At 45.4% G+C, this 12,578-nt stretch overlaps 1 protein-coding gene across 3 annotated transcripts in view; it reads left to right on the forward strand.

The window, feature by feature from the left end:
• The window catches only part of DCP2 (decapping mRNA 2), a 65,101-nt gene that overhangs the window by 31,565 nt on the left and 20,958 nt on the right, over positions 1 to 12,578 (forward strand). For all 3 annotated transcript variants that reach the window (XM_006146890.2, XM_027771201.1, XM_014587206.2), the window contains exons 5-8: positions 8,836 to 8,988; positions 9,296 to 9,408; positions 9,512 to 9,619; positions 11,970 to 12,102. In XM_006146890.2, coding sequence (XP_006146952.1) covers positions 8,836 to 8,988; positions 9,296 to 9,408; positions 9,512 to 9,619; positions 11,970 to 12,102 — 507 coding nt within the window. The remainder of the gene's footprint in view (positions 1 to 8,835; positions 8,989 to 9,295; positions 9,409 to 9,511; positions 9,620 to 11,969; positions 12,103 to 12,578) is intronic.

The following is a 12,578-nucleotide window of genomic DNA, read 5'->3' on the forward strand; positions in this document are numbered from 1 at the left end:
AGAGCGTCCTCCCTCCTTACCCACTGCAGGCTTCTCAGGTCTTTCACATGACTCTTGAGCGTGTCCAGTAGATAGGCTCCCAGCCCACTAATGCCTGCCTGCGTCTGAGTTAGACGCCTTTCCCCACCTGTTTTTTTCCTTTAAGTTTGCTTATTTATTCTTCCATGTGAGAAGGAGAGAGGGAGAGACCCTCAACAGGGTCTTCACAGCACGGTCCTCTCCTCGCCTGTCAGCCATCATCCCTGGCTTTGCGAGACCTGAGGCAGAAACCTAGGCCTCCTCCCCTTTTTTTCTTTAAAAAAATTATTAACTTCATTAATATTATTATTTTTAAATTTGACCAGAGAGAAACAGAGAAAAGGGAGGAAAAGTGAGAAATAATTCCCCTGTGTCACTAAGTACTTCTGCATGTGCCGTTTTTTTTTTTTTTAGACTGCTAAAGCGTCTGCATGTGTCTTCTTTTTAAAAACTTATTTAAGGTACCAGCAGTTAGTGTAATGACTATGTCGCTGGACTCCCACATAGTCGACTGAGGTTCGAGTCCCGGGCCTGGTGGCTTAAACTCATGCCGGGCGCGTGTGCGTGCGTGCCCAAGATCTGAAGAGGAGAATGGAGGAGAAGGGACTGTAGCGTGGTCATCCCCCCTGGGGGGTCATTTCTCGCTTTCTGTCTCACTGTATCTGTCTTTCTGGTGAGTGCACATGCCCTATAGCAAAAACCACTCAAAAAGAAAAAAGTTAAATTCTTTCATGAAAACAATGTAGACAGGGAACCAGCAGTTAGTGTAATGGCTATGTCATTGGACTCCCATGTAGTCGACCGTGGTTCGCGTCCCAGACCCGGCGGCCCCCCCTGGGGGGTCATTTCTCGCTTTCTGTCTCTCTCTGTCTGGTGAGCGCACATGCCCTATAGCAAAAAACAAAAAAACAAACCCAGCCCCCCCCCCCAAAAAAAAAAAAAAAACTTATTTAATTCATTTATTTTTTAGTTTGACCTGAGAGAGACAGAGCGAGAGATGGGGAGAGTGAGAAAGCAAGCCACCAGATCCAGGACTCGAACCATGGTCAGCCATGTGGGAGTCCAACTCTTCAACCACCACACCAAGTTGGGTGTTATCTGTTAGGCAGTCTACGTTCACATTCACTAATTCCCATTGTGGTTCTTTAATCTACCACCTCTTGGTCTACTCAAGAGGCACCCAGGCTTCTTCACTGCGTGCGCATTCGATTGCTGTGTCCTTCTGGTCGTCTTCAACCTGAAACAGTTCGTCAGTCCTTCCTCCATGCCCCCTTGAGTAAGCGTGTGTGCAGTTAGCACCTGTGATACAAAGCTGGCAGGCCCCGCCCACAGGGAGTTTGGGTCACAGTCTTTTAGCGCAGCTTCTAGTCATACAGATTTCATGACTCGCTGTGCGTACGTATTTCTGATGCGTGAGTTAGAGTAATGACTATAAAAACAGGTTTATGAACGATATACAAAGGGCCTTCAGAAAGTTAATGGAAAATGTGTTCTATGAAAAACTGCAGGGACTTAAATTTATTTTATACCAAAATACACTTGAATTTTTTGAAGTAACTTTTGTGTAAAAACTTTTTTTGTTGAAGCTAAAATACGTAGAGTATGCTAATCTTCCCAGTTTATTCCCTTTCGTGTACCTCCCTGTGAAACAGCTACCAAGATCATGTCCTAGAACACATCTAGCACCTCAGAACAACGCTTCCTGTCCCTTCCAAATCACTTTCCCCACGCTTCCTGAAAGGAGCCTCTTGACTTCTGCCACCTTGGACTGGTTCTGCTTGTTAAGCTAAGGTTGTACAGATAGCCTAGGTACGGGTGGCCTTGGGTACAGAGAGTCTACGGATAGCCTTGCACACAGATAGTTTGCCTTGTGCACAGGTAGCTGTGGACAGAAGTCTGACTACTTTTCCTATTTTTCCAAAATCTTTTCAAAAGGGACTGGGGAGGTCATGCCACAAACATTAACAGACCATTTATTTTCTATTAACAGGATTCTTCCTACCTCTTGTCCCTGGCATAGTATCTTTGAGATGTATATTTCCACCGATTACAGTATATTCTTGTGCTTACCTCTTCCCAAGTCGCCAGGGAGAGAAAGTCAGCGAGAGGGAGAGTGAGAGGCTGCCCCGGGGGACCAGCCACACTGCAGTCCCTTCCCCGTTCTCCTCCCAGGGTCCTGCGCATGCAGACACAAGTGTCCGGTGTGTGTCTGTAGCCACCACGTCTGGGACTTGAACTACGGTCAGCCACGTGGGAGTTCTGCGACCTGACTGCTAAAGCATCTGCATGTGTCTTCTTTTTAAAAACTTATTTAAGGTACCAGCAGTTAGTGTAATGACTATGTCGCTGGACTCCCACATAGTCGACTGAGGTTCGAGTCCCGGGCCCGGTGGCTTAAACTCATGCCGGGCGCGTGTGCGTGCGTGCCCAAGATCTGAAGAGGAGAATGGAGGAGAAGAGACTGTAGCGTGGTCACCCCCCCGGGGGGTTCATTTCTCGCTTTCTGTCTCTCTCTGTCTGGTGAGCGCACATGCCCTATAGCAAAAAACAAAAAAACAAAACCCTCCACCCCCCCCAAAAAAAAAAAAAAAACTTATTTAATTCATTTATTTTTTAGTTTGACCTGAGAGAGACAGAGCGAGAGATGGGGAGAGTGAGAAAGCAAGCCACCAGATCCAGGACTCGAACCATGGTCAGCCATGTGGGAGTCCAACTCTTCAACCACCACACCAAGTTGGGTGTTATCTGTTAGGCAGTCTACGTTCACATTCACTAATTCCCATTGTGGTTCTTTAATCTACCACCTCTTGGTCTACTCAAGAGGCACCCAGGCTTCTTCACTGCGTGCGCATTCGATTGCTGTGTCCTTCTGGTCGTCTTCAACCTGAAACAGTTCGTCAGTCCTTCCTCCATGCCCCCTTGAGTAAGCGTGTGTGCAGTTAGCACCTGTGATACAAAGCTGGCAGGCCCCGCCCACAGGGAGTTTGGGTCACAGTCTTTTAGCGCAGCTTCTAGTCATACAGATTTCATGACTCGCTGTGCGTACGTATTTCTGATGCGTGAGTTAGAGTAATGACTATAAAAACAGGTTTATGAACGATATACAAAGGGCCTTCAGAAAGTTAATGGAAAATGTGTTCTATGAAAAACTGCAGGGACTTAAATTTATTTTATACCAAAATACACTTGAATTTTTTGAAGTAACTTTTGTGTAAAAACTTTTTTTGTTGAAGCTAAAATACGTAGAGTATGCTAATCTTCCCAGTTTATTCCCTTTCGTGTACCTCCCTGTGAAACAGCTACCAAGATCATGTCCTAGAACACATCTAGCACCTCAGAACAACGCTTCCTGTCCCTTCCAAATCACTTTCCCCACGCTTCCTGAAAGGAGCCTCTTGACTTCTGCCACCTTGGACTGGTTCTGCTTGTTAAGCTAAGGTTGTACAGATAGCCTAGGTACGGGTGGCCTTGGGTACAGAGAGTCTACGGATAGCCTTGCACACAGATAGTTTGCCTTGTGCACAGGTAGCTGTGGACAGAAGTCTGACTACTTTTCCTATTTTTCCAAAATCTTTTCAAAAGGGACTGGGGAGGTCATGCCACAAACATTAACAGACCATTTATTTTCTATTAACAGGATTCTTCCTACCTCTTGTCCCTGGCATAGTATCTTTGAGATGTATATTTCCACCGATTACAGTATATTCTTGTGCTTACCTCTTCCCAAGACACAACTTCCCTTTTCCTTGAGATGTAGATTAAGCCTTTCTTTAACTAAGACACAGATCTTCCCTTCCAATCACCAACCTAAGAATTATGGAATCCACCTATAACCTACCAGCCCACCCGCCCCCCTTCTACATGTTCCGCCTCTTTGGGCCAGACCAATGGAAAATCTTTTCACTAAATGTTGTCTGTTAATCTCAAACAAATAAAAGGAACCTCTGTACATGACCACCCCGAGAAAAGGCAAGTATGCCTCTTCTCCGGGCCTAGGTCACTCACAGTTGGCTTGGAAATAAACCACATTAATTATTAATTATTAATTTTACAGTTGGTTACTTTTTCCGTCGACATAGCCTTGGGCACAGGTAGCCTTGGGCACAGATAGCCTTGGGCACAGGTAGCCTTGCGCACAGGTATCCTTGGGCACAGGTATCCTTGGGCACAGGAATCCTTGGGCACAGGTATCCTTGCGCACAGGTAGCCTTGCGCACAGGTACCCTTGCGCACAGATAGCCTTGGGTACAGATAGCCTTGTGCACAGGTAGCCTTGCGCACAGGTAGCCTTGGGCACAGATATCCTTGGGTACAGATAGCCAGCCTTGGGCACAGGTAGCCTTGGGCACAGGTTGCCTTGGGTACAGGTATCCTTGTGTACAGATAGCCTTGCACATGTACAGATAGCCTTGCACATGTACAGATAGCCTTGGGTACAGATAGCCTTGTGTACAGATAGCCTTGCTCATGTACAGATAGCCTTGTGTAGAGAGAGCCTTGCTCATGTACAGATAGCCTTGCTCATGTACAGATAACCTTGGGTACAGACAGCCTTGCTCATGTACAGACAGCCTTGCTCATGTACAGACAGCCTTGCTCATGTACAGATAGCCTTGTGTAGAGAGAGCCTTGCTCATGTACAGATAGCCCTGGGGCAGCTACTCTCCTGCCTTTGGCTTCTTGGCTCAGTTCAGGAGGCTCACCTGAGTTACTGTATTTCAGTGGTTGGATCTTCTCATTGTTCTGTGTGGGATTCTAGTTTACAAAGGTAACACAGTTCTTGTCTGTTCTTCTATGCCCCTGGATTATAGCCAGATTTTGCTGGGAATACCCTTGTTCCCGTCCTTGAGGAGCTATGTCTTTGTTTCTCTGAGAGTGGGCTTGATGAGTAAGAGGGTGTGGTTGCAGTAGTTTCCCAGTGGTTGTACTGTTCCCAGTCCCTGCAGCAACGCCTGAGGGTCCGGTTGTGGCCTCTTTTTGTCCCACATGTCAGATGCTCAGCTGAAACATTTTAGTATTCTTGTGGAAATGCAGTGATATATCGTTGTGATTTTAATTTGTGTTTTCACACATCATTGATATGTGAAACAGTCTTTGGTTTTTTGTTTTTTTTTTTTTTTTTTTTGAGAGATTTTCACTGTAGGGCGCGTGCGCTCGCCAGACAGACAGAGAGAGACATAGAGACAGAAAGCGAGAAATCACCCCCAAGGGGGGATGGTCACGCCGCAATCCCTTTCTCCTCCATTTTCCTCTTGGGATCTTGGGCACGCATGCACACGTGCCTGGCGTGAGTTTTAAGCCACCGGGTCCGGGACACGAACCGCGGTCTACTACGTGGGAGTCCAGCGACATAGCCATTACGCTAACTGCTGGGTCCCTGAAACAGTCTTTGTTTTGAGAGAGATTTGCTGTAGTGCATGTGTGGTCATCAGAGACAGAGAGAGACAGGAAGCAAGAGAGCACCCCTCAGGGAGAATGACTATGCTGCAGTCCTCCTCTGTTCTCTTCTTGGGATTTTGGGCATGCTTGCACATGTGCCTGGCATGAGCTTTAGGCCAGTGGGTCTGGGGCTCCAACCGCAGCTGGCCATTTGGGAGTCCAGTGCCTTAAATACTACGTTATCTGCTGGCCCTGTAACCAGTCTTAATAGTTACAAATTTGTCTTCGTTGTTACAGATATAACCTTTCAATTGATTTATTGATCAAAAACTTTTTTTCTCTTAAGGTTTTTGTCATAGAGTCAGTGCACTCTGCTGGAGAGAGACTGAGAGACAGTGAGAGAGAAAGTGATAAATCACCCCCTAGGGAAGATGGCCATGCTGCAGTCCCTTCTCCATTCTCTTCTCGTGATTTTAGGCATACATGCACACGCTCCTGGCATGATTTTCAAGCTGCCAGGTCCTGGACTCAAACCACAGTTGGCCTTGCGGGAGTCCAGCTCCTGAACCACCTGGCCACCTGTTGGCCCTGATCAGAAATGTTGTTAAGCTCTGTTTCGGGCAGTAGATTGGGCCTTAGCATCAAAGAAAAGGCGAACCAGAGCATCTGGACTTCTGCTCCGATAGCACGTGTGACTTACTGGGTAAATTCACGTGCCTAATGGTCTCTAACACTCAGGCGTGTAAATGCTAAGATGGAGAAATGAGAAGCCGAGACCTCGGTCAGGGAGCCCTCAGAATTTTGTTATGGGGAAGATGTGTGGTATTGAGGCGTTGGAATATGAGTGGTCACCTCTACAGTGGACAGTTTCTGTGCACGCCTACACCACCAGTTGTGGATGTAGAGAAACAGGACACAAGAACTTTCTTGTTTTAAATATTACACATGCACCTCTGTCACTTCTGGGAGTAGTGGATACAAATAACGTCTCTTTTTTTCTGTGTCTCATGGAACAATTTTCAAGTTAACATATTCACCTAGTTCTTAAAATTTGGAACCAGAAGCTCTCTCATGCTTAAGAGCATACAGAAATGGTGATAAAATTACTTAGTTGTCACAGAGGACCTTAAACTGGAAGTGGCTGAACACACGTGCCCAAGCAGAGTGTGCCCAGGCTCCCTGACTGAGAAAAGTGGGGCTTGCACATGACACGCTGACCAGAGAAGGGGGAGACCAAGAAGGAGGCTCGGGCTCCTCCTCACTGTGCATTGTGAGCGTGGGCCTGGCTTTGTGCTTAGCTAGATGGAGGGGAGGAACCCTGTCACCAGAGAGCCACCAAAATGCAAAGCCTTTTAGATTCTGGAGGTGAAGCGGGGTACAATTTTGTGAGAAGAATAAAGAAGGTGTTATTAGTAAGAGAATTGTAAGGCTGGAAGAAGTCAGTGAGGTATTTCAGTTTTAAACAGATCCAGTGTATTGATCAGATTAAGCAAGGCTTCTCTGGTTGGAGGGAAGGTGAGAGCTAGCTGAGATTGCTATTCTTTCATTCCCTCCTCTTCTCTGCCCTCCAGCCCTGAGGCACTCCCAGGAGTGAGCAGTTTAAGAGCCATGAGCAGCTCCCTGGTTTTCACTTCTCTGCATTTATGACCCTCCCCCAGTGTACGCATGCACAGAGCATGGTTGTAGCTGTGCTTTGGAACCTGTTCATTTGGTGAATATAATCAGCTCAGTTTTTGCATCTTTGAGAATGAGTAGTGTATGTGTGAGGCTTATTTAACTTTGATGACTTTGCTATGCATTAGAGATTTGAGGATCCAAACCAAAACCATACGTGGTCTCTAGTGATATAATTCCCATAGATCGAGAACCACTAATGTGTCCTAACACTGACCTTCATTTAATATTGTGCAGTGTCAGCTCTGTGGCCTGGTGGTTAAGGCAGCTGGTTCCCACATGGGTGACTGCATGGTTTGAATCCTGGCCCTTGTAGCTTGAAAAACAATCAGGCATGGGTGTGTATGTGCCCAAAAGCCTGACATGGTGAAGAAATAGAGAAGAAATAGTGGTGTGATTATGCTTCTCTGGGGGATGGTTTCTTTCTCTGCCCCTCTCTCTTCTCTTTCTCTGAAAGAGTGCACTTACCCTCTGGCAAATAAAAAAAATATATATACATATTGTAAGGAATGGGTCGACCACACAAGAAAATAGAAATGTAGAGCCTTTATTGGAGCACTCCTGGGCAAGGTTCGCTGGTCCTACAGAGAAAGAGAGAGGGGGCCAGAGAAGTTGTGTACTGGGGTGGGGTTTGGCGTTTTTTAATAAGGGTATAGGGAGGGGGAGTGTCTTAGAGGTAGAAACAGTCCATATATGGTAAAGGTTTAGGGGTAGAGCAGACTCGTGTGCCACATAAGGTCTGGTGATGTGTGCAGAGTAGATCGCGTGTGCAGAGTAGAGCGTGTGCAGAGTAGAGGGCTGTGTGCAGAGTAGAGTGGCGTGTGCAGAGTAGAGCGGCGTGTGCAGAGTAGAGCGGCGTGTGCAGCGTAGAGCGCGTGTGCAGAGTAGAGCGCGTGTGCAGAGTAGAGCGTGTGTGCAGAGTAGAGCTCTGTGTGCAGGGTAGAGTGCGTGTGCAGGGTAGAGCTGTGTGTGCAGAGTAGCTCTGTGTGCAGGATAGAGCCCCGTGTGCAGGGTAGGTAGGGCGCATGTGCAGAGTAGAGCACCATGTGCAGAGTAGGGCACGTGTGCAGAGTAGGGCACGTATGCAGAGTAGGGCACGTGTGCAGAGTAGGGCGCATGTGCAGAGTAGAGCACCATGTGCAGAGTAGGGCACGTGTGCAGAGTAGGGCACGTGTGCAGAGTAGGGCGCGTGTGCAGAGTAGGGCGCCGTGTGCAGAGTAGAGTGCAGTGTGCATAGCGGGGCGCGTGTGCATAGCGGGGCGCCGTGTGCGGAGGGGGGCACCATGTGCGGAGCAGGGTGCCGTGTGTGGAGTGCGTGTGCAGAGTGGGGCACCATGCGCAGAGTGGGGCACCGTGCGCAGAGTGGGGCGCCATGTACAGAGTAGGGCGCATGTGCTACATCCAGGTTAGATCTGAGTGCAGTGCAGTTCTGATGATAGACTAGATCCGGGTTGTATCAGCCGATTGTAGTGTGGGATCCAACCCCCACAACCAAGCTGCCCAGGCCTCGGGCTTAACATACATGAAGAAACTTAGGCTTACATATACAGAGAGAGGTTTTTTCGTAGTTCAGTAGAGTTCCCCTCCCCTTATTCTGATAGTTCTTTAGAGGCAGAACTAGACCCTGAAATGTGACTTTCTGCTTGTGTTTTCACATCTTTAATTACCTGTATTTCTGAATTTTTATCTTTGAGATAATGCAAATAATGGATTGGAGGTCTGGCAGCTGAAATAGAAAACTTTACCCACATTTGTTATTTTTAGGTCTTTGAAGAAACTGGCTTCGACATCAAAGACTACATTTGTAAGGATGATTACATTGAACTTCGAATCAATGACCAGCTTGCTCGTTTGTACATCATTCCAGGAATTCCAAAAGACACAAAATTTAACCCAAAAACCAGAAGAGAAATTCGGGTATGTAATAGTAGTCTCCTTTTAGAAACTCCTTGATTGGGCCAGCCTGTGGTGTTGTGGTCAGCCCTGTGGCTTCCACGTAGCCTACTACACAGCTCAAATCCTGGACCTGGCGACTTAACAGACACACTGGGCACGAGTGTGTGCTTGCCCCAGATCCTAGAGCACTCCCTGGGGGTGCTTTCTCACTTTAACCCACTCTTCCTCTGAATCTCTTTGGTGAGTGCATGTGCTTATAAATTATAAAAAACAAATAAATAAAAAGTCCTTGATGATAATTAACTAATCATTACCTTTTGTGTTTCAGAACATTGAGTGGTTCTCCATTGAGAAATTGCCCTGTCATAGAAATGATATGACCCCAAAATCCAAACTCGGTTTGGCACCTAATAAATTTTTTATGGCTATTCCCTTTATCAGGTATATTCATATTTCTTGAAATACAAAAACTAATGCCCACAATTCTTGTAGTGAGCTTCTGTTACAGCCATATTGTGAAAGTGAGTTCTTAATGTTTCCATAGACCATTAAGGGACTGGCTTTCTCGGAGATTTGGAGACTCCTCAGACAGTGACAATGGATTTTCTTCAGCTGGAAACACACCGGCTAAACCCACTGTGGAAAAGTTGAGGTAAAGTAGTACATTCATGGAATTCTGACTAACAGTTTTTTAAAAAATAATTATTTAATTTTTTTATTATTTTTAATTTGCTATACGGTACTATACTCACCAGAGAGAGAGGGAAAGTAAGAAAGCAAGCAGCCAGGTCTGGGACTCAAACTGTGGTCAGCCGTGTGGGAGTCCAGTGCCTTAACTACCAGGCCACCTGTTGGCCCCAATAGTTTTTAATATAGTTGCATTAGCTTCTAAAGTTTGCAGATGTGTAGGATTTCTTTTGTAGGCTCTACTGTGTTCCTGGTCTTACGGGTAACTGATGACTTTTTAGGAGGGTGTTTTGGTGAGATGAAAATGGTTCACTGGAGTTGGACAAGAGCTTCAGGTATGTTTTAAACTAGTACACTCAAGAGAATACCAAGTTTTTAGGTCAGTAGAACACCGAGAAAAGAAAACCATGAGTGCTTGTGTGTAACACTGTTAATTCTCTTCTGATATTCTGCTTTAGAGATAGCTGGATTTCTGGAGACAGTTGGTGGGGATATACTGTGGCAAGTTTTTTGCATAGGGGAGATAAGAGGTGCTGGTATGAGATTACTGTGAAGACTTGGGCTTGCTGTTTATTTTTAAGTGTATGATTATAGTAGGAGATAGTTTGGATAGTTTGGGAAAGTGGGATTGAAAATAATAGATTATTGGGGCCAGCAGGTGGTGTGGTGGTTAAGGCACTGGATTCTCACATGGTCAACTGCAGTTCGAGTCCCGGACCTAGTGGCTTGCTTTCTCACTTTCCTTCCTTCCTTCCCTCCCTCCCTTCCTCCCTCTGTGTGTGTGTCTCTGGTAAGCGCATATGCCCTATCACAAACTGAATAATAATAAATAAAACTAAGTAATTAAAAAGTAGATTACTGTTTTATTTGCAAGCAGCCAGGTCTGGGACTCAAACTGTGGTCAGCCGTGTGGGAGTCCAGTGCCTTAACTACCAGGCCACCTGTTGGCCCCAATAGTTTTTAATATAGTTGCATTAGCTTCTAAAGTTTGCAGATGTGTAGGATTTCTTTTGTAGGCTCTACTGTGTTCCTGGTCTTACGGGTAACTGATGACTTTTTAGGAGGGTGTTTTGGTGAGATGAAAATGGTTCACTGGAGTTGGACAAGAGCTTCAGGTATGTTTTAAACTAGTACACTCAAGAGAATACCAAGTTTTTAGGTCAGTAGAACACCGAGAAAAGAAAACCATGAGTGCTTGTGTGTAACACTGTTAATTCTCTTCTGATATTCTGCTTTAGAGATAGCTGGATTTCTGGAGACAGTTGGTGGGGATATACTGTGGCAAGTTTTTTGCATAGGGGAGATAAGAGGTGCTGGTATGAGATTACTGTGAAGACTTGGGCTTGCTGTTTATTTTTAAGTGTATGATTATAGTAGGAGATAGTTTGGATAGTTTGGGAAAGTGGGATTGAAAATAATAGATTATTGGGGCCAGCAGGTGGTGTGGTGGTTAAGGCACTGGATTCTCACATGGTCAACTGCAGTTCGAGTCCCGGACCTAGTGGCTTGCTTTCTCACTTTCCTTCCTTCCTTCCCTCCCTCCCTTCCTCCCTCTGTGTGTGTGTCTCTGGTAAGCGCATATGCCCTATCACAAACTGAATAATAATAAATAAAACTAAGTAATTAAAAAGTAGATTACTGTTTTATTTACTAAGTATTTATTGACTTCTTGGTATTTTTCTAGATGTAGATGCTAGGGATAAAGGAGATAGACGGAATAGACAAGGATCCCTGCCTTCATGGAGCTGAGATTCCAGTGAGGGGAGATAGACAATAATAAAGTAAACTGTGGGGCTACCAAGTGGTGTGGTGGTTAAAATGGCTGGGTCCCACTAGCTGACTACATGGTGTGAGTCCCAGACCTGGCAGCTTGAAAAACATGCCGGGTGAGGCTGGCAGGAGGCATGGTGGTTAAGGGCGCTGGGCTCCCACATGGCCACCTACAGTTCAAGTCCCAGACTGGTGGCTTATTTTCTCTCTCTTGCTCTCTCTCTCTCTCACTCTGTCCCTCTCTGATCAAATTAAAATAAGTAAATAAATAAATAAAGTTAAATAGAATAATTCTTTAAAAAACCAAAAGCAAACATGCTGGGCACGTGTACATGAGTGTCCAAAATCCCGAGAGAAGGAGAAGGGTTGCTGGGGTACTTTCTCACTCTCCCCAGCCTCCTTGCTCTCTGGCAAATGCATGTGGACTAAAGTAAATTCAGAGTAAAAGATAAACGAAAGAGTGAAGTAGGTAGCCTGTAAGTTAAGTGATCAAGGTATTGAAAGAACTATGAACCTTTTCCCATCTGATTTTATTTTTAACTCAGTCGAACCAAGTTCCGCCATAGCCAGCAGCTGTTCCCCGAAGGCTCCCCGGGTGACCAGTGGGTAAAGCACAGGCAGCCCCTGCAGCAGAAGCTGTGTAACCACTCTGACGTGTCGGACCTTCTAAAGGGGAAGGTGAGTGACACACCACCGCGTTCTCCCAGAACATAGAGCATTTGGTCTTGAACCCTTCCTTAGTAGGAGAATTGCATCATTAATAATCATTAATAGTTACAGAGCTCTGAATTGCTAATCAAGGCTCTTGTGTTCCTGACTTGTGATATGAAGCGGAATTAGACCTTCTAACCTTTGTGTCTTTGTTATAAGTCCAGTGTAGTAGACAATAGGAATTATATATATGTTCCCATATATACCAAGCTGATTTTAAAACAAAAGTGAGAAGGAAATTATCTTCTAAATTAAAATAAAGATGGCCTATTGAGTTTTGAGGCATAGGGAGTAACTATACTGTAAAATTTCATTTGCATTATTGTGTTCTAGTGTATTATTCACTATTTATTTATTTGTTCCACTCTTAGTAAACATTTTGGTTGTTTCCAGTTTGGAGTTTTTTTTTTTTTTTTTTTTTTTTTAAAAATTATTTTTTTTGG

Source organism: Tupaia chinensis, unplaced genomic scaffold (assembly GCF_000334495.1).
Source record: "Tupaia chinensis unplaced genomic scaffold, TupChi_1.0 Scaffold000195_1, whole genome shotgun sequence".
NCBI classification, from domain to species: Eukaryota; Metazoa; Chordata; class Mammalia; order Scandentia; family Tupaiidae; genus Tupaia; species Tupaia belangeri.